At 33.1% G+C, this 20,188-nt stretch overlaps 2 protein-coding genes across 2 annotated transcripts; both read right to left on the bottom strand.

The window, feature by feature from the left end:
• Positions 1-8,514: 8,514 nt before the first annotated feature.
• Positions 8,515-8,823, bottom strand: LOC120578270 (auxin-induced protein 15A). The gene has a single exon (XM_039830861.1). The coding sequence runs from the start codon at positions 8,821-8,823 to the stop codon at positions 8,515-8,517; it is 309 nt and encodes a 102-aa protein (XP_039686795.1).
• Positions 8,824-18,560: 9,737 nt separating this feature from the next.
• Positions 18,561-19,061, bottom strand: LOC25483976 (auxin-responsive protein SAUR32). The gene has a single exon (XM_013612707.3). The coding sequence runs from the start codon at positions 19,039-19,041 to the stop codon at positions 18,721-18,723; it is 321 nt and encodes a 106-aa protein (XP_013468161.2). The 5' UTR covers positions 19,042-19,061; the 3' UTR covers positions 18,561-18,720.
• Positions 19,062-20,188: the final 1,127 nt, after the last annotated feature.

The following is a 20,188-nucleotide window of genomic DNA, read 5'->3' as shown; positions in this document are numbered from 1 at the left end:
TTACAATTCACTTTGATAAGTCCTTCAAAAAAAAAAAAAAAAACTATTTTTGCATAAGCATATCATGCATCATTTTGCATTCATAGTTTCTAGTACGTGTCTCATATTTTGTTTCTACCAGCAAAAGGTCAATCCATCAGTAAAGTCGTTCAATGTCTTCATCTAAGTTCGGCTCGCATATGCAGACACTCGTGCAAACAGGAAAAATGGATCGACTTGAGCAAGAGGTCCACGAGCTTCGTGGAGAGGTAACAACACTTCGGGCTGAGGTAGAGAAGTTAACTAGCCTAGTATCTTCATTGATGGCTGCAAAGGATCCACCGCTTGTTCAGCAAAGGCCTCAGCTACTATGTCAGCCAACATGCATGAAACGGCCTCGACAACAGGGTTCTCAGCCGCTTATTCCTCAAAATCAGGTCCGAAAAGCATCTCAGTGTGACCCAATTCCTGTGAAATATGCGGATTTGCTTCCCATTTTGCTTAAGACGAACCTTGTTCAAACCCTGCCACCTCCTCGGGTGCAGAATCCGCTGCCACCTTGGTATCGCCCTGACCTCAACTGTGTATTCCATCAAGGGGCGCCAGGTCATGACACTGAGCAGTGCTATCCTTTGAAGGAAGAAGTTCAGAAGTTGATTGAAAATAATGTCTGGTCCTTCGATGACCCTGATATAAAAGTGCTACTTCAACAACAACATATGTCTTCTCACTCTGTTGCCACCCTTAGGCCCATCACCAATGTTGTTCAAGATCCAGGTTATCAATCCCAATTTCAGAAATATCAACAACAGCCTCGACAACAAGCTTCGAGACAACCACAATTTGATCCGATCCCCTTGAAATATGCAGTGTTGTTTCCCGATTTGCTTAGGAGGAAGCTTGTCCAGACCAGACCACCTCCTTGTATGCCTAAGAAATTTCCAGCTGGGTATAGGCCCGACCTCTCTTGTGTCTTCCATCAAGGGGCACCTGGTCATGATATTGAGCGTTGTTTTGTTTTTAGGAATGAAGTTCAGAAGTTAATCCAAGATAAGGTCTTACGCTTCTAAGATTGAACGAAGACATGCAAGTTAATCCGCTATCGGATCTTGAAGCCTAATGTTGATACATGGAATGTTTAGCTACAATTGGGTCTTTGCTGATGTTTATTTCTACTACTCATTTGTTCAATTAATATGTTTGTTTGTTGCTTTATGTTTTTCAAAAAAAATAAAAAAAATCCTTCCGTCCCAGCCGAGGCGAGAGTGAATTTGTTTAGGGCTTTTTGCTTTATGTATTTTCATCATTAATGAAAGGTCGTCTTGATCCCGACCTTGTTTTTATTTTGTGCTTTTTCTGGAAAAATGGTAATACAAAAACCAAAAAAATCTTTCCCTTTAATCATTTTCACATATCTGCATAATCATAATGTTTATATCAATAATCAAATCATGCATTAATAAACCCGTTGAACACTTAAACCTTGTACTCTCTCTCGACTTTGAGTTCCTTGTATCTGAGGCTGAAGAAGAGGATGATGAAGAAGTTTCCAATGAGATTTCTCGCCTACTGGGGCATCTTGGTCGTCGAAGTTGCAAATATCAAGAAAGATTGTCCAGAAGAGTACTTTCATGTACAAAGATTGGCACGAGATGCTACCATCTGCCTTGCAGGGATATTGTACTTCATGCACACTTCAGCAGAGGCAGCCCCCCCACCATCCCTCAGTATTCGATATAAAGGCAGTGCCCCACATGGAGGTAAGAGTCCTATCAACGGAAGTTCCAATGAAAGCTAAGCTTGATTGAACTTAAAAATGTTATTGCCGCGTGCCCTGGATAGTTATACCAAGAGGATAAAGCAAGTATTCAGCAAAGAAAGCTCGTCCCCGTGAATGTCAAGAAAGTGGCTTTGTGCTTAAAAATATGTTACCCAATTCTAGGGGCAAATGGATGCCAAATTACAAAGAATGGTGGTAAACTTGTATGTCCTGTAAATACCGATGCAGTCAAGAAATACTTTGTTAAAATGAAAAAAGCTCGATAAGTCGCAAACCTGAAAAGGCGGCTTAGGAAAAAAAGAGCGTCTCGATGGACTGAAAACCCGAAAGGGCGGTCCATGCAAAAGTTAGAGACATTTATAAAAAAATTATCCTGATAGGTTGAAACCCGCAAGGGCGATCTATGCAAAAGTTAAGAATCATGACAAAGTAACTGCATCTGGTCGGACATGACTCACTTGGGGTATTTCAGCTGTCAAAAGACCTCTGGCTCATTGCAAGGTAATTGCACTAAATCAGATATGATTCATCTGGGGTATCTTAGTTGTTAAAGGACTTCCGATCTGAAGCGCTTGCAAATCAAAGACTCAGAACGGTGGAATTCAGAGTTGGTAGAGGAAACAATAGTTATTGTGTTCAATGTACCTTTTCCATATAATTACCATTTTCCAAACTCTTTTTAAAATCCGTGGAGCCACGCCTTTGGCAGGCCACCACTCCATTTACATTAATTTGAGTCTATGGCCATTTATTTGAAATTCTCATTTATTCTATTTTGCAAATTTTCTTCTATGTTTGATGTTAATATGTAAAGCAAAAAAATTTCTTTTAAAACCTTTTCATGTCTTTTGAATAACATAGACAATAGGTATATATTCTTTGAATTTATGAGTAGGTGAAACATACATCAACATCCGTCTCAAGTACAATTAAACTCTGCAAGGTAAGCATGACCAAAAGTTGTGAGATGACCTCTGTCAAAAAACAAATATATACAAAAAAAAAAAAAAAAAAAAAAAGCTCGCTAAGTCGAAAACCTGAAAGGGCGGCTTAAGCCAAAAATGAGCGTCCTGGTGGACTGAAAACCTGAAAGGGCGGTCCAGGCAAAAATTAGGGGCATACAAAAATAAAGAATATATTCCCGGTGGATTGAAAACCCGAAAGGGCGGTCCAGGCAAAAGTTAGGGATTAAAAAAAAAAAAAAAAAATTGAAATGAAAAAAATGAAAAAAGACAGAGGCATCACAGCTCAAGTGGGTCGATTGGAAGAATCATTTTGTACTGATTTACAAATGACAACTTCTGTCAAGTGGTTAGATGAAATGGTGTCTTCTGCCTATGGTTTAATTGTTGGCAACTTCTGTCTGTGCTTTGATTGATGGCGATTTCTGCCGGTGGTTTGAATAAATGACGACTTCTGCCATAATGATTGATTGATGGGTTTCATCTCGAGAAATGGCGACTTCTGCCTATGCTTTGATCAAGGGCAACACCTGCCAATGGTTTGTTTAAATGGCGATTTTTGCTTGTGCTTTGTTTAAATGGCGACTTCTGCCAGAATGGTTGATTGATGGGTTTTATCCTAAGAGATGGCAACTTCTGCCAGGTTTCTTATCGGTGGACTTTATCCCCAAGAAATGGTTACTTAACCATCAATTGAGACATTATATCGGGTCGTATCCCATCAGTGCTTTGTTTATTGGGTCGTATCCCCATCAGTGGTTTGGATATGGGTCGTATCCCCATTAGTGGTTTGATTAGTGGGCAGTTACCCCTTCTGTGGTTTGATTAATGGTTTGTTATCTCTTCAGTGGTTGGATTAATGGTTTATTACCCCTTTAGTGGTTTGACTAGTGGGCGATTACCCCTTTGTGGTATGATTAATGATTTGTTACCTCTTCAGTGGTTGAATCAAGTTTTGTTACCTCTTCAGCGGTATGATTGAGGGGCCGTTACCCCTTTAGCGGTATGATTAGTGGGCAGTTACCCCTTCAGTGGTTGAATCAAATTTTGTTACCTCTTCAATGGTATGGTTATAAGGCGTGACCCCACCGTTGGTTTTGATTAGTGGGTAGTTACCCCTTCAATGGTTGAGTAAATGGTTGTTACCTTTGTTACCTCTTCGACGATATGATTGATGGGCCGTTACCCCTTTAGCGGTATGATTAGTGGGCAGTTACCCCTTCAGTGGTTGAGTCAAATTTTTTTACCTCTTCAATGGTATGGTTATAAGGCGTGACCCCGCCGTTGGTTTTGATTAGTGGGCAGTTACCCCTTCAGTGGTTGAGTAAATGGTTTGTTACCTTTGTTACCTCTTCGACGATATGATTGATGGGCCGTTACCCCTTTAGCGGTACGATTAGTGGGCAGTTACCCCTTCAGTGGTTGAGTCGAATTTTGTTACCTCTTCAATGGTATGGTTATAAGGCGAGACCCCACCGTTGGTTTTGATTAGTGGGCAGTTACCCCTTCAATGGTTGAGTAAATGGTTGTTACCTTTGTTACCTCTTCGACGATATGATTGATGGGCCGTTACCCCTTTAGCGGTATGATTAGTGGGAAGTTACCCCTTCAGTGGTTGAATCAAATTTTGTTACCTCTTCAATGGTATGGTTATAAGGCGTGACCCCGCCGTTGGTTTTGATTAGTGGGCAGTTACCCCTTCAGTGGTTGAGTAAATGGTTTGTTACCTTTGTTACCTCTTCGACGATATGATTGATGGGCCGTTACCCCTTTAGCGGTATGATTAGTGGGCAGTTACCCGTTCAGTGGTTGGATTAACGTTTTGTTACCTCTTCAGTGGTATGGTTATAAGGCGTGACCCTGCCGTTGTTTTTGATTGTGGAGTTGTTACCCCTCCAGTGTTTGTTTCTTAGGGCCTTACCCCACCGGTTGGTTTGAATATGGGTTTTTACCCCGTAAGTTGGTTTGGATTTGGGTCGTATCCCCATCAGCAGTTTGATTATTGGGTTGTATCCATATCATTGGTTTGATTATTGGGTTGTGCCTCCATCATTAGTTTGATTATTGGTTTGTTCTCCTATCAGGGGTTTGTTTTTGAGCTTTACCCCACTAATGTTTTGTTTGGAGGGCTTTACCCCGTCAGTGTTTGACTCACCTCCTGTATTGGTATCCCCGTGGAAGATTCTCGAGTGTTTGTGCTGCAATGCCGAGCTATTTCCTTTTAGGACCTGTCCAAATCTTGTCTCAACAGTCTTCCGTTGTACTGTCATATGTGTCTCGTACATGTCCATTCATTCATGCATAGATAGCATGCATACAAATATCATTCATGCATGGTTGCATTATTACCTAGTGTCTTATTCTAGTGTATCTCGTAAAAGTGTCATCCCCAATGTGTCTGATTCAGAAATGTTACCAATTAAGTTTATTTCAAGGGGCAGGTCCCATCCAATAGTCTTCGTACCAATATATTTCAGTTCCCTAGTACATTATGTGAGCTATCCTTATACCGAAAGCATGTTGCCTTTTATCTATGTTGGTCGTTATCCGTGTTGAGGTAACTGACGGTATTTCCTTTTCGTAAGTTGGTCGTTATCGGTGTTGAGATAACTGACGGTATCTCCTTTTTGTATATCGGTCGTTACCCGTGTTGAGGTAACTGACGGTATTTCCTTTCCGTATATTGGTCGTTATCCGAGTCGAGGTAACTGACGGTATTTCCTTTCCGTATATTGGTCGTTATCCGAGTCGAGGTAACAGACGGTATTTCCTTTTTGAATGTTGGTCGTTATCCGAGTTGAGGTAACTGACGGTATTTCCTTTCCGTATGTTGGTCGTTATCCGAGTCGAGGTAACTGACGGTATTTCCTTTTTGAATGTTGGTCGTTATCCGAGTCGAGGTAACTGACGGTATTTCCTTTTTGAATGTTGGTCGTTATCCGAGTTGAGGTAACTGACGGTATTTCCTTTTCGTATGTTGGTCGTTATCCGAGTTGAGGTAATTGACAGTATTTCCTTCCGTATGTCGGTCTTTACCTCAGTAAAGGTAAGTGACGATACTCATGTGTCGTATGTTCGTCTTTACCACAGTAACGGTAATAAAATAATATTTCCTCCCCAGTGATATCTATAAGTTTTTTCCCCAGTCAGTGTATTTTTGTCGTCCTTGCATTCATACTTGCATCGCAGACATTCATACCAGTATATTCATAAGCATTGCATTCTCAACATTTCAACTGGTCAAAAATTGGTGTACTTAGTATTTAAGTCTCTTCGACCCGTTGATTTAAAATTTTCATTTTTTTAAATCTCCGTGACGGAGAAACTTAAAATAGGGGCATCTGTCATACCCCAAATTTTGACCACTTTCCTCTATTCTTACCCATTTTATTCGTATTTTTAAAGTCGGGAATTTTCGTCGTTTCAGACGAAATTTTGGCAAAGAGGTTACTTTGAAGTACCTCATTTTTTATTCCGAGTCGGACCCTCTTTTCTCTTTTTATTTTCTTTTATTAATTTTAATTTTAAGATTAGTTACTTTTTTTATATTTAATAATTTTTATTTTCCATCTTTTAATTTTATTTTTCTTTACATGATTTAGTTTAATTTGTTTTATTTTATTTCGTATTAGATTTATTTTATTTCTTTTTAATTAATTAGTGTCAAAAAAAAAAAACAAAGTGTCAATAGGTCCAAAATAAAATGTACAAGGTCTAAAAAAAATTTCAAGTCAAGTGTCAACTTTAACATTCCTTTTTCAAAATTCACCATAATTGTCCATCATTTCTATTAAACCATTTTTCCTTTTTTCATCAACCTCCTCACCTATAAATAGAGCCCTCATTCCACACAATTTCACACACCAAAAAGTTCTCTTGAGTTGTCAAAGAACTTTTCTCTCTTCTCCCTATTTAGCTTGTGTTAACGAGCTATTCTTTTCTTCTCCCGTTTTTTTTTTTTTTTTTTTTTTTTTTTCTGTCCCTTCAGAATTAGTCCCTTCGGAATAAGTCCCTTCGGAATTTTGTCCCTTCGGTAGTCCATTTCTTTTATTTTCTTGCATTTTTATTTCTTTTTAGCATTTTTACATTTTATTTTATTTCTATTTAGCATTTTAATTATTGTTATTTATTTTCCAGCAATTAGAATGTATTTAGGTCCAATGTAAATATAAATGAGAAAAGTGTGTGGGTGTGTGTGTCCTTTTATTTCCTTACCGCCTTAGATATATCCAAAAAATGCAAAAAAATTAGATTAGGGATTTTGTGGTGATCCAACGTCACTACAAAAATCCACGCGCTTTTATTTTTATTGCTCTGTTAGTTTAATTTTCATTTATTATTCAAAAACAACAAAAACATGCAAAACTCCAAAAATATTTTCTTAATAAACCTTGACTTGTAACCCAAGTTGCTTTTTCTTTTATTTTTCTTAATCAAATGCTTAATTGAATTAATATTCATAATAGACTTGATTTCTTTGTAATTAAAATTCGACCAACCTCACCTTATTTTATCTCATGCCTTGAGGCCTCTTTCTCTTCTAAAAACCCATTTTCAAAAAATCTTAAAATCAACCTAACCCACCAAAAAGAAACTTTTTAGGTGAACTACATTGGTTTTGATTCCTTTTCTTTAAGGGTATGTAGGCATGGGATTTTTATCCTTCCAAATCAAATAAAAATAACAAAAAACATACTTCTTCTCCCTCCATTCTTTCACTTAGACTTTTAGGTAATAATTTTCAAATAAGCAATGAATTTAGCACAAGATAATTTAGGTAAGAGGTTCCTACGGAATACCGTAGACGCTTAGGGTGCTAGCACCTTCCCTTCGCGTAACCAACCCCCGAATCCAAAGTCTCGATAAGGGTTTTTACTCATTTTTTCCCCTTCCCACGAATAAAAATCGAGAGTTCAAAGATTGACGATTCAAATCAATTAATGGTTTGATATCCGAAAATCACGAGCACACCAGTTATCTTTATTCTCCACATCCACAATGGCATAAGCAATGACATAAATCTGGTTATTTCCATCTTGTCCCACAGCAGACAAAAGTTGCCCTCCATAATACCCCTTAAGAAAGCATCCATCTAACCCAATCAATGGAGATTATGATGATTTTGGAGGGGTGACAATGGAGAACGTTTTAGCGGGAAGGAGAAGAGTCAAGGATGTTTTTAATGTTTCTGAGTAAAATGTGAAGAAGGAGGAATATGTAATGTAGGGGTAAAATGGGAAAAGCATGAAAAAATTAAATTGAAAAATGAAAAGTGAACTTTTTCCAAATCAATCAAATTCGTCCCTGAACACGTGGCTTCCTTCTTGCCACGCGTACAAGACAGCACAACATGCAAGGCGACATGTCAGCATGGCTAACGGAGCCCGTTAACGGAGGGACCTTTTTGATGGACGTCTGATAAATTCAAGGATTAAATTGATATTTCGCATAATTGAGGGACGAATTTGACCAACCTGTGAAAATTCAGGGACTAAATTGATGGTTCACTCGTTTTTAGAGTCTAAACCCATTTCCCTATACTCCACTCCGCACACATAAGATTACTACTTAGTTTGTTTAGATTGCACAACCACACTGATTAAACATTTGTTTCTGGTTGAATTTGAAAGATTTATGTATTGACCAAAATTCACAATAGACAAAAACTACTTGGAAGGAACATATATGAAAACAATAAACTAAATAAATAAACTAAAACGTTCTAGTTGTTCATCTATCTAGTAGGAAGTTTAAACTAAGTAATTATCAAATAAATAAATAAATAAACATCTACTAATTACTCCTGCACCATTTGATGCTCTTCTGGTTTAAGCTATCTAGAATGTTTTGTAATTCTTGAGGCCCACAAGGGACTGCAAGAATTCCTTGCTGTCTAAAACCATACTCTTCCCTAGCTTGATCAAGTAATCCCAAAAATGCAGGATCACTCAAATACTCTAACCCAATCATAAACCTTTTCATTTCTCCATCTTTGATTGCAACCACTGCAAAATATCCTTCTCTAACATCTTCATTCAAGTGGCTTTTTTGAACAGTTTGTGTGAGTCCCTTTTGTATTTTTCTAACGAAGGATCTAAGCATCTTTAAGTAGTGAAATTTTTAGTGAACTTGAAAGCTTAATTTTATTTGTGTAAATAGTTTATTTTGAGGATGGGGCATGTTAATGTAGAGTTCAATATATTTATTTATACAAAGATATCATGCATGTATGCGAAGGAAAATAATCAAACACGGGAAATTTTCTTGCCACTTGCGATTAGGTATTGCCAAACTTTTCAATCATATGTTAGACCATGGTGATAAGATCAAAATTAATCACATAGGAAGGAAGATTTCCGTGTAATGCTCCATGATCATAATCCTTAATTAAATTATTAATTCTGGCCAAGTATTGCCATAATCTCTTAAAGTAGTATTAATTATTATTTCTTTTTGTCAAAATTATCAGTGTTATTGACTGTGAAAAGAGAAATATATGAAATAAGATAATAATTAGCATGACAAGAAAAATACATCTAATATGGATTTGGTTTAAAGGTTGATCTTATTATTTTTAGTAATTTTTAATAAACTGTTATACATGTTTTCCATTTTCTTAATATAAAATTTATTAATTTTTTATTAGAAATAGTAAGAGTCCACCACTTGATCATTTTTAAAAGGCCTAAAAATGAGATGTTTTTGGGTACAAATTTTTAGTCGTATGGTATTGGTGGATCTAGCCCTATTCATTGCATTCATTTATGCCATTATATGATAGGTCAATTAATTCCATCCCTTTAACAAAAAAGTTGTTATTTGAAGGAAGGGCCACTAATTTGTTGTCCTTTAACCGATTCTTGTACTTTGTGATGATCATTTATTATATAAATCTAAAAAATGAATTTTTGCTTATAATAGTGACCGAATGATGTATATCTGATTCTTGTACTTAGTGATGATTTCCTTTATTTCTTCGATAAACTAATGTATACATGTTAAAACTGCAGAGACTAATTTAACGATACGAAGGAGATGTGTTTAAGTTGACATCTCATATATGTTTTTTAATATATTGATTAGAAATTAATCTCTAACCACATACTTAAAGGACTCAAGTATCTATCTCGTGTATAAGACTCTGTCGATACGTTTGTTTGATCAATTAATACAAACCAACAAAGATATGTGTTAAAGTGAATGTGTCAAACAAGAGCAGAGATACTTTGAACTAAGCAGATATGTTCTTTTGATTAGGCATGATAATGGTGCAGAGACAAGTTTTATCTTCCATGTCCCCCGAATCTCATATACTTACCTGTTATTGTGCCCGATCCCCGATGAGAATGAAAAATTGAATATCATCTCTGTCCCCGATCAGTTCGGGTATCCCCACCCGTCCCTGACTCCCTGCAATGAAATCTATTTTTTTTAAAAATAAAAAATAAGTTTTTTCCAGCCCCAAACCTGCTCCTATGCCAGAATTTTCCCGAAACCCATAACTAATACTTGAACCTACAACAAAAATTTAATTTCCACAATTTATCTATTAATTAAATCCATTTGGGCTAGGAAAACAACCAATACCGCTTGTATTTGTTGATTTTTAATTATTGAATGTTCGCATTGATTAAAAGTTCAAAAAATCTTAAAAGTATGGATGACATTTAGAGGCTTGCATGTTGCATATAAACATATAGCCAAAAGTGAGAATGAGATGGATGGAGAAGATGACGACGATGGAGAAGATGAAGGCTCTGGGTATGGTGATGGAGAAAATGAGGGTTTATAATTAAGGATTTTATTTGAGATGTTTAGGTTTCTACCTATTTATATAAAATGGATAATAAATTATTTTTGTACATCCGGGATGGATACCTATATCACCCTTATCCGTCCCGTATCCGTATTTTAATATCGAGAAAACTCAAAACCTAATCATCACGGAGAAAATCCGTCAAATCAGTGTGGATCTGGGCGGATACGTGTGTTGTCATCATGCCTACTTTTGATGCATTGGATGAAGCGATCAAATATTGATTGCCAAATAATTGTGATTGAAAACTCTTTTTTTGATTGATTTGAATCATCCTCGAGAAATAAATCACAAGGTTGAAAGTTCAATAGAATACCAAGCTCTAGCCAGTAGATTTCTAATTATAAACTTTACTAAAGTATAAAATAATAGGACTATGCTAGAAGGATCAATTGGGTATATCCATTTGCAACTATACATGATTTAAGCCAACTAGCAGTGGCTCAAAGCACGATTGGGAGGGGCAATCAAATAGCATACCAATTATTTTCTAATACCATGCATATAATATATATAGAGGGGCACGCAATTTTTCTAATATAATATATATTAAATATTATATGGAGGAAATCAAATAAACAAATATAATAAAATAAATTGCTTTAGCTAATACGTTACATTTATAATCAACCAATATTTAGTGTCTGACAATATCTTGAATAAAATTATCAATAGTGGTAGTAACCTATGTGAAACCCTAAAAAAATTGTTACATTTCTATTTCATTTATAAGAAAAATCCCTAAAAAAATTAGTGTTTTTTTATTTTTTAATCTTGTACTCTATCTAATATCTTCTAATCATGTTGGACAACAAATGCAAAAAAGTCTTATCGTTAAAGCTTCGATCTATCGATTAAATGTTTTCACTCATTTTCCTCACTCTGCTGAGAAACATTTTTTGAATTGAAATTGTAAATATCTCATTTATGATCTACAATGTTAGAAAATAAATCAAATAATTATTTATTTATTTATTTTGGTCAAACAAATAATTATTTTTTATTTCTACTGAAAGATATTTTTATATAAAAACTTTAATTTTAAACATATCATTATTGATTTAGGCGAGGGAACTGATAGTATACAACGGTATCATGGTATTTCCATTCATCCTATCCACAATGACTTGCAAATATTTAATCCGTTCATCTATATTTTACTATTCTATGTAGGGTGTTGAAAGTTGTTTGTAACATAAACAAATACGGTAAATGTGATGAAACTCAACAAATTAAGAAGTTATGTTGGGATTATATTTCATTAGCCACTCCTCTAATGTATCATCTCTATTAATTATATACTTTAAATGTTTAAATTATACATTCATCATTTCATACATTATTCATCATATGTTTTTGTGTCCAACAGATGACAAGATATTTATTGTTCCTATAAACATCTAATATCTCTTTAAGTTAATCGATACAATAACATTATGTTTTAACACTGGTTTGCGATTGTCAATGAGCCCTATGTTTAGAAACTACACCCTCCAGTCACTAATATAAGCAAAAAATTGATTTTTAGATTCATTTATTAAATGACGTATGTAGTCTATAATAAAGTTTTTTCCATCTAGTGATGAAATTGTTCCGATTCCCTTAAGTAAGAAAGTCTATTTCGAGCACTTTCTAAATCAAACATTAAGAAAGGCACTAAGAACGAAAATAACTTCATTGATTTCATGAAACAATAATTATATGTAACCAATAGAATCAAAGGCTTACATCGAACTCATGGCTAACCACACATAACTCCAAACAGAAAAAGACATTTGGTACACACACTCATTGTAACAAAAATGCAAAGAGACGAGAATGAGATGAAATTGGATGAAATATTAATGATTCAAGCTTCTATGCACCTCGTTAACAAGACCCGATTGATAAATGGTTGCTATTTATTTTAACAGAAAAATATATTGAGAAGCCTCAAGCTCAATGCAAGGCATGCTTGAATTTGAGAAAAATGTTATAACAAAAGTTACTACAAGCAAGCATGCCAACACTGATTAAATGTTGTTGTTATTTTGAAAATAGTAGAAAAGATCTTAACATTATATGACCATATATGTATACTGAAATAATATGATCTAGCACACATATTTAGTAGAAACACAACTAAGTTACATTTATGACTAGGCCAATATTTACCGTATCCATAACTATATTCGACTAGTAAATTTCTCCTACACCCTCTCTTCGATTGCCAAAGTTAATGCTTAGTTATGAATAAACAAACTTGTTCCCATATTTTGAAACATTAATTATGCAGAAAATGGAACTAATGTAATGTCCATTCAAACCTTAACTAGATTACAAGTCTACTTGTGATCAACTATATTAATTTGTATAAACTCCATTATGCATAAAACCATGTTGTTGTAATACAAGAAGAAGAAGTCAATATTTATTTACCTTTTCAACCCAAATTGATTTGCATTTGCGGGGAAAGATCTCTATTTCACTATCAAAGTGTTTCATACACAGAGATATAAAAGACCAAAAATTAGGGTTGAACAATAAACCATAATTTCTACATTTTTCCCCAATCTCTTCTCGTGGACAAAATACTCAATGATTTATTCCCAAAGTGTTTTGAAGTGTTTCCCAACCTTAGAAACTTCCCCCAAAATTCACTATATTTACACTCCCTAAGAGTGTGTTTGGATGGAGAAATATTTTGAGGGAATGTAATGTTTTGAGGAAATTCAACTACTTTGAGTTGAATTCAAACAATAGAATTCACCTGAAAGTAGTTGAATTTTCTCAAAACATTTCCCATCCAAACACACTCTAAAGGTTTTCTCTTTTGGTATCTCTAAGGTTGCCTTTTTCACTATGTCAAACCTTAAATTCAATCTCCCTATTTATAGGATTTGCCCAACCCTTTAAACTTGGCGAGGAAAAAAACTAAAAAATGTGTATATCCGCATTGCACAAGGCACAACGACGACTACTCAAAAAACAAAGTTCATATTCCTTGTGTAGGTTTTGTCCAAAAAAAAAAAAAAAGCCTTGTGTTGACTGGTTTGAGTAGTTGGCAAAATCTCATCACCTGAAAAACATGATTTTAAGGCATGCATACCAAAAAAGATTACAAAGAGAACCCATAATCAAATAGGGTCTTGTTAACCTGTACCAAGGACACTCGTTAAGGAAACAAAAAATAGTAAGTTTGTATTGAATTCAACAATTTTTGAACTTTTAAAAAATCAAATCCATTATTTTTCACCATTTTCCAATACAAAATTTTTAAGTTTGTCTTTTTAACCAATGCCCCGAGGGCACTCTTTAGCATTTCCCAATCAAATATAACCAGTATCTAGATTAACGACGACCAAGACAGAAATGACTTCCTAAATTTTGTCTTCACAAAAACAAGTTACATTGTCGCTAGTCTTCCCATGAAGTCCTAACACTATTAAAAAAATGGGTCATGTTAACGAGAGCTTCCGAGAAACTCTTTAAGCATTCTAAATTAAATAATTATTATTTAAAAATATCAAAAGTTTCAATTTTCAATACAATTTATTACACAAACTTTTATAAAAAATTAAAAGTTCTTAATTAGTGTGCCACGGGAACACTAGTTAACATTTCTCTATAAAAATATAGGGACTCCTGACTAGTCTACCCATGGACCAAAACTATCCCATCTCCTTGATTTTATTCACCACATATTTAAGTGACTCGATTCCCTTGTTGTCCAATCTCTCATTCATAGCTTTCTACACCACCCAAAGAAAAGTGCCAAATTAGCATCAACCTAATTTTGATATTCTTACCGCTTCTTGGCTCAATAAGGGCTGCATAAGAGATAAAAAATAATCAATAAAATTGGTATACCTTATATCAACCATCCAAGCACCTTTTACCAAGCATCTTATGAAAAACGACAATATAAAAGAAGATGAAGTGAAAATTCCATCACATGAAAAATGTTAATTCTTTTCCAACATGGGAAAGTTGGATCAATGATTAGATTAAGAGAAGAACATATTCTTAACATGCTCTCTCAACACTAGATTTTTCTTCGCACTATCTTCCAACAATTTAAAAATTCTAAAAATTAATTTTCAAAAATTAAAAAAATCGAAAAAAATTCAGATAATTTTTTTTGAAATTCTATAATTCATTTATTGAATGTTAGAAGTAGTACATATAAAAGTCAAATATCTTTAGAAGTAGTACATATATTTGTGTAGGTTTTTTTTATCTCACCGTAAGTCAAATCAATTGTCATACATGATGTATTTTTATACGGTATCAAATATAATTTCAAATTTTTTATGTAAAAATAACACCCTTTTTTCTCAAAATATGTAAATAAGTTGCTCCTTACCAAAAAAAAGTATTGTATTAAAGTTAAATTATAATTTAACTTTTCTCCCTCTTAAAATGAGTTTTTCACTCTTCAAAATTATAATTCGATGCAAAATCTGCCGCACGAAAAGCTATAAACTTTTGTAGGATTAAATTTGAATTTTTGTCACTTTACTTGATATCAACTTAATTATGTTCAAGTATTCTAATATTTTATAAAATTATTAAAATATAGCATACTTCAATTTAACATTAAAAGACCAACTTGAAATTATATTGATTATTAGTATCATAAAGAAACAACAACCCATTACAGGAATCAAGAATACAATAATAGTGTCTCATGCTGAGGCTAGCTAACAAATATAACAAGGATTGATTGATTTTTCAAAAATAGTTCAACGGGTAAGATGTGATTTTGATGCTTATTTATTAGTCCTCATGGTAGAGACCAGTAAGTAGAAGATGGTAGATTGCAAATCGTGGATTGGAGATTAGGGCTTGCCACGATTTGCACACACACTTCATTCGTATGAGAGGTCTCATAGGAACCTTCATGAGTATCTCTTCGATCAATTCATCTGGCAAAACGGGTGACATGCTATTGGCGGTGGTTTCAACCACCAATTGAGTCAAAATGGCGTCACTCATTGGATCATCACTCATTAGACTTGGATCACAACTCTTATCACATCAACTTTTGTTTATACTAAGGGTATTATTTCTAAACGTTTATTCAGAGCACCCTTTAAATAATAGCTTAAATAAAATAATATATTAATTATTAATTTATCTATGGTAAAAGTCAACTACACTTTTTTTTTTAGGAACACAGTCAACAACATTTATCATAATAATCTTAAATAATTTAATAATATTGTTAAATTATGTCTACTTTTTAGTCAACTCCTCAAAATTATTAATACATACTCCCTCCCATAGTAACCGAGTAATTTACAAAAAAAATATTGTCCAAATAAATTGATCCATTTCACTTTTCAATACAATATTAATTATTATTTTTTTCTTCCAATTATAATACTAATTAATACAACCTTCACCACTCTCAATTCAATATATTCTACTTTGCATTTATGATAAAGAAGAATGCACCAATAGTTGACAAGGACACTCAAACGCATTTTTCTCTCTCTTTCACTTATATACTTTTACTTAATATATAAATGTGAAATGAGCCAATGACTTAGTTAAAATGGGACGGAGGGAGTATCATTTTACTTCAATCTTGCAACAAACTCCTGAAAAGTTTTCATCACTACTTTTTAGTCAACTCATGTCTATCATTTATATTTTTTAATGATTTTTTTTTGAAATGCGTAGAATATTATGACAATCTCTTCCAATTTTTTTTTGAAATTTTTATCAAAATATGAATTAAATATAAATTTTTAGACACAAAAAACAAAAATATTCGTATTTTATTAAAAAATTCTAATTTATTTTGGAAACTATTGTCATGATATTCTACCCATTTCTAAAAATTTTCATTAAAAGATATGAAAGTTAGACATGTACTAAAAATGTAGGACAAAAAATGGGGATGAAAAACTTTTGTGATTAAAAGTCAAACAAGTTTTTAAAGAGACTAAAATAAAAAGTTTATATATTTATAAAGACAAAAAATAATTTAACCCTTTTATTATTTCGTTTTGTCAACGTGATTACAAGTATTTTCACAATGTTTGCGAAGAGAATTTATGTGAGATGAATGTTGCAGTATGATCTGTGAGTGACAAACCATGTTCAATTCATATTTGTATTTGAGAACTTCCTCTCATAATCTTAACACAAAGAACTAGTTGATTTGCAAATGGATGAGTTTAGCTATGATATATCAACATCACGAGTACTATTGTCACTCCTTGATCGACATCTTCGTCTTGATTCGATATCTTGAGTTTCCCTTCACATGTGAGCCTTATAGGGATGTCCACCAACTTCTAATTACTAAAACTTCCATAAATTATGAAAGTGGTTTTTATTTTTAGGCACAAATATTTTGTTTAAAAAAAAACAACCAGCTAGGTCATCATAAGCTCAATATCTAATTTTCTCTATAAGCTCAGTATCTAATTTGTTTATCAATTTAATTTGATTAACATAACAATTAACATAATAAGATTTACACGGTTAAATTTATCTTTCTCAAATATACGTCGCCACAAAACCAAACGACTACACATTTGAAGCTTGATGTATGTTTTACATAGTTATTAATTTTGATAAAAAATTACCACTACTATTTTTCATTTTCACCTCTGAATTTCATAAATGTTCGAGTTCATTCATGTGATAATGTTTTGTATAAGGGTAGCACTATCAATAAAATCATAATCATTTGAAATAGATCAAGGAAATTTGGAAGTTGTATTGATTAGGAATAAGAGTACAATTGATATCCTAGTACATAATCAGTTCATGGAAAAGATGAAATTAAAGGAAAGAAGAAGAAGAACTTAAGCACAAGTGCTTAAGATCATTACTCTATTGGAGAATACCTAAGATGAAATAGCAATAGAAAGGGAAGAAGAACTTAAGCAAAATGCATATTCAAGCTTCATTGATTTTAGAGTAAATTACACTTCCCTCCTCTCTTAGATGCTTGAATTACACTCCCCTCCCCTCTTATGTTAAAATATACAATTCCCTCCCCTCTTATTCAAAACAAATTTGAAAACTTTTCACCCCCCTCCCCTAAGAGAAGCTTGAATTACATTTCTCTCCCCTCTTATGGTTAAAATCTACACTTTACTCCCTCAATAATTATTTTTTATTTCTAATAATCTAGCAAAAATAATAATAATCTAACACACTTCGAAAAAAAATTGTATTACATGTCTATTTTAATATAATAGGGTTATTTAAAAGTTAATTTTATACTCTAAATTATAAAATCAACAGCAAAATATTTAAATTTAATTATTATGGACATTTAAATTATAAATAAATGAATTATTTTTTCTTAAATGGTGGATCAAAATTAAAATATATCATAAAAATATTTATTTATGTTAAATATATTAAAGTGTGTATCATATTTAATTATTAAGGGAGGGGGTTGTAATTCAAGCATCTTATAAGGGAGAGGAGTATAAATTTTACTTTACAAGGGAGGGGAGTGTATATATATTTTAACATAAGAGGGGAGGGGAGTGTAATTCAAGCATCTTTGAGAGGAGGGGAGTATAATTTACTCTTGATTTTATACATATCCATTTACCTCAATCAATTCGGTTATTGGAGTTTATTTCCTCAAATGCTATAATTTGAATCATAACATTTTTTATATTTCTATGATCAACTTTGTATATGTGAAATTTGTCAAAAAAAAAAAAAAAAACGTTGTATATGTGAAATATAAATAAAGACATAAAACAAACAATTAAAAAAAATCAAAATATCTTTTCTAATTAAAAAAAAGTTATAAAATGTTTGTAAAAAAATAGATTAATTTTGATTGAAATGTTATACATGGTCATCTATTTTGTTATTCTTTTAATTTTAAATATATTTTTATATCAATATGGACTTAGAACTTCAAATTAAATACTCAATCAAAGCATAACCTTAATTTCTTAAGCAAGTTTGATTCCAATTAATTTATATCACAAACGCGTAGATGCACTCATATCTTATTGGTGCAACAATTTTTAAATTATATATGAAACTTGAAAATAAATTAGACAAACAATATCTTTGATATTCCTAGACCCTATAGTAGTTGTTCTTCTTCTTCTCATAAATGGAATCATTCATTTCCTTACAAAAATGAAGAGGATCTTGACTCCGGAATATGATCCTTTCATTCATCTTAATTTTCGTGTTGGGTAGCTTCTCTATATTTTCCGACCATCTAAAATATTCTGTAATTCTATCGGCCGACACGGAACAACAAGAGTTCCCTTCTGTCTAAAACCATACTCCTCCCAAGCATCATCAAGCAATCCCAAAAAAGCAGGATCAGTTAAGTAATCTAACCCAACAATAAACCTTCTAGTTTCTACACCCTTCTTTGCAAGAACAGCAAAGTAACCTTTCATGACATCATCGGCAACCCCAGTTGTGGCATGATCTTCATTCCAGTAGCTCAATGCATGCTTTCTGGGTACAAAGACTGATAAACTCTTTTGTGCTTTACCAACAAAAGAACTAAGCATCTTGAATATTGAAAGAGTTAATAGTGATTAATTAGAGAACTATTGACAAGGTAGAATCTGAATTGTTAAGGGATTGCAATATAATATTATGTTTAGAGTGTGGCTTTTTATATACTAATTGAGAACACATACGTGTGGGTCTAGCCCTGTACACTGCACTCATTTATGCCACTATATGATAGGTCTATTACTTCCATCTCTTTAACCTAAAAGCTCTTATTTGAAAGGAGGGCCAAGGATTTGTTGTCCATAGATATATCGAATTCTCTTACTTTATGATTATATGTTTTTATTTTTGGTAAACTAAAGTATACATTTGCATAACTGTAGAGACTAATTTAACGAGAAAAATGAGATATTTTTAAATTGACATCCTTCGATATATATATATGTTTTATTTTTCTTTCTTCATATATTGATCATAAATCAAATCTCTAACCACATACCTAAATAATTTAAGTATCTATCACTTCTATAAGATATTTCGTTTTGTCAAGGTGATTCCAAGTATTTTCACAATGTTTGCGAAGAGAACCATGTTCAATTGATATTTGTATTTGAGGACTTCCTCTCATAATCTCAACACAAAGAACTAGTTGATTTGCCAATGGATAAGCTTCACTATGATATATCCACATCACGAGTACTAGACAACCAACTATTGTCACACCTTGATCGACATCTTCTTCTTGATTCGATATCTTGAGTTTCCCTTCACATGTGAGCTTCTAGGGACGTCCACCAAATTCTAAGTAATTGTAAAACTTCTAAAACTTATGAAAATGGTTATTTCTTATACACACAAATATCCTTGTTAAGAAAAACAAAGAGTCAAACAAACGGGCTAAGTCACCGGTACGTGTCTATTTATTTGTCTATAAAAAAAGTTAAATTTATCTTTCTCATATACACACCGTCACAAAAACCAAACCATCAATCTGATGCTTGTGTATGTTTCTCATAATTATTAATCTTGATGTAAACAAATCACACTATTATCCGTTTTACTGCTGAATTTCATAAATGTTCTATTCTTTCATGTGATCCTCATCAAGACTATTATATACTATATATAAAGAAAATATTTCATTTCGATTTTTTTATTGACTTTTCTATTTTCTAAATTACCCTCAACTTTAAATGCAAA

This window comes from Medicago truncatula, chromosome 1 (genome assembly GCF_003473485.1).
Source record: "Medicago truncatula cultivar Jemalong A17 chromosome 1, MtrunA17r5.0-ANR, whole genome shotgun sequence".
Classification (NCBI taxonomy): Eukaryota; Viridiplantae; Streptophyta; class Magnoliopsida; order Fabales; family Fabaceae; genus Medicago; species Medicago truncatula.
The sequence above is the reverse complement of the archived record's forward strand: the minus strand, read 5'-3'. Positions and strand labels throughout refer to the sequence as shown.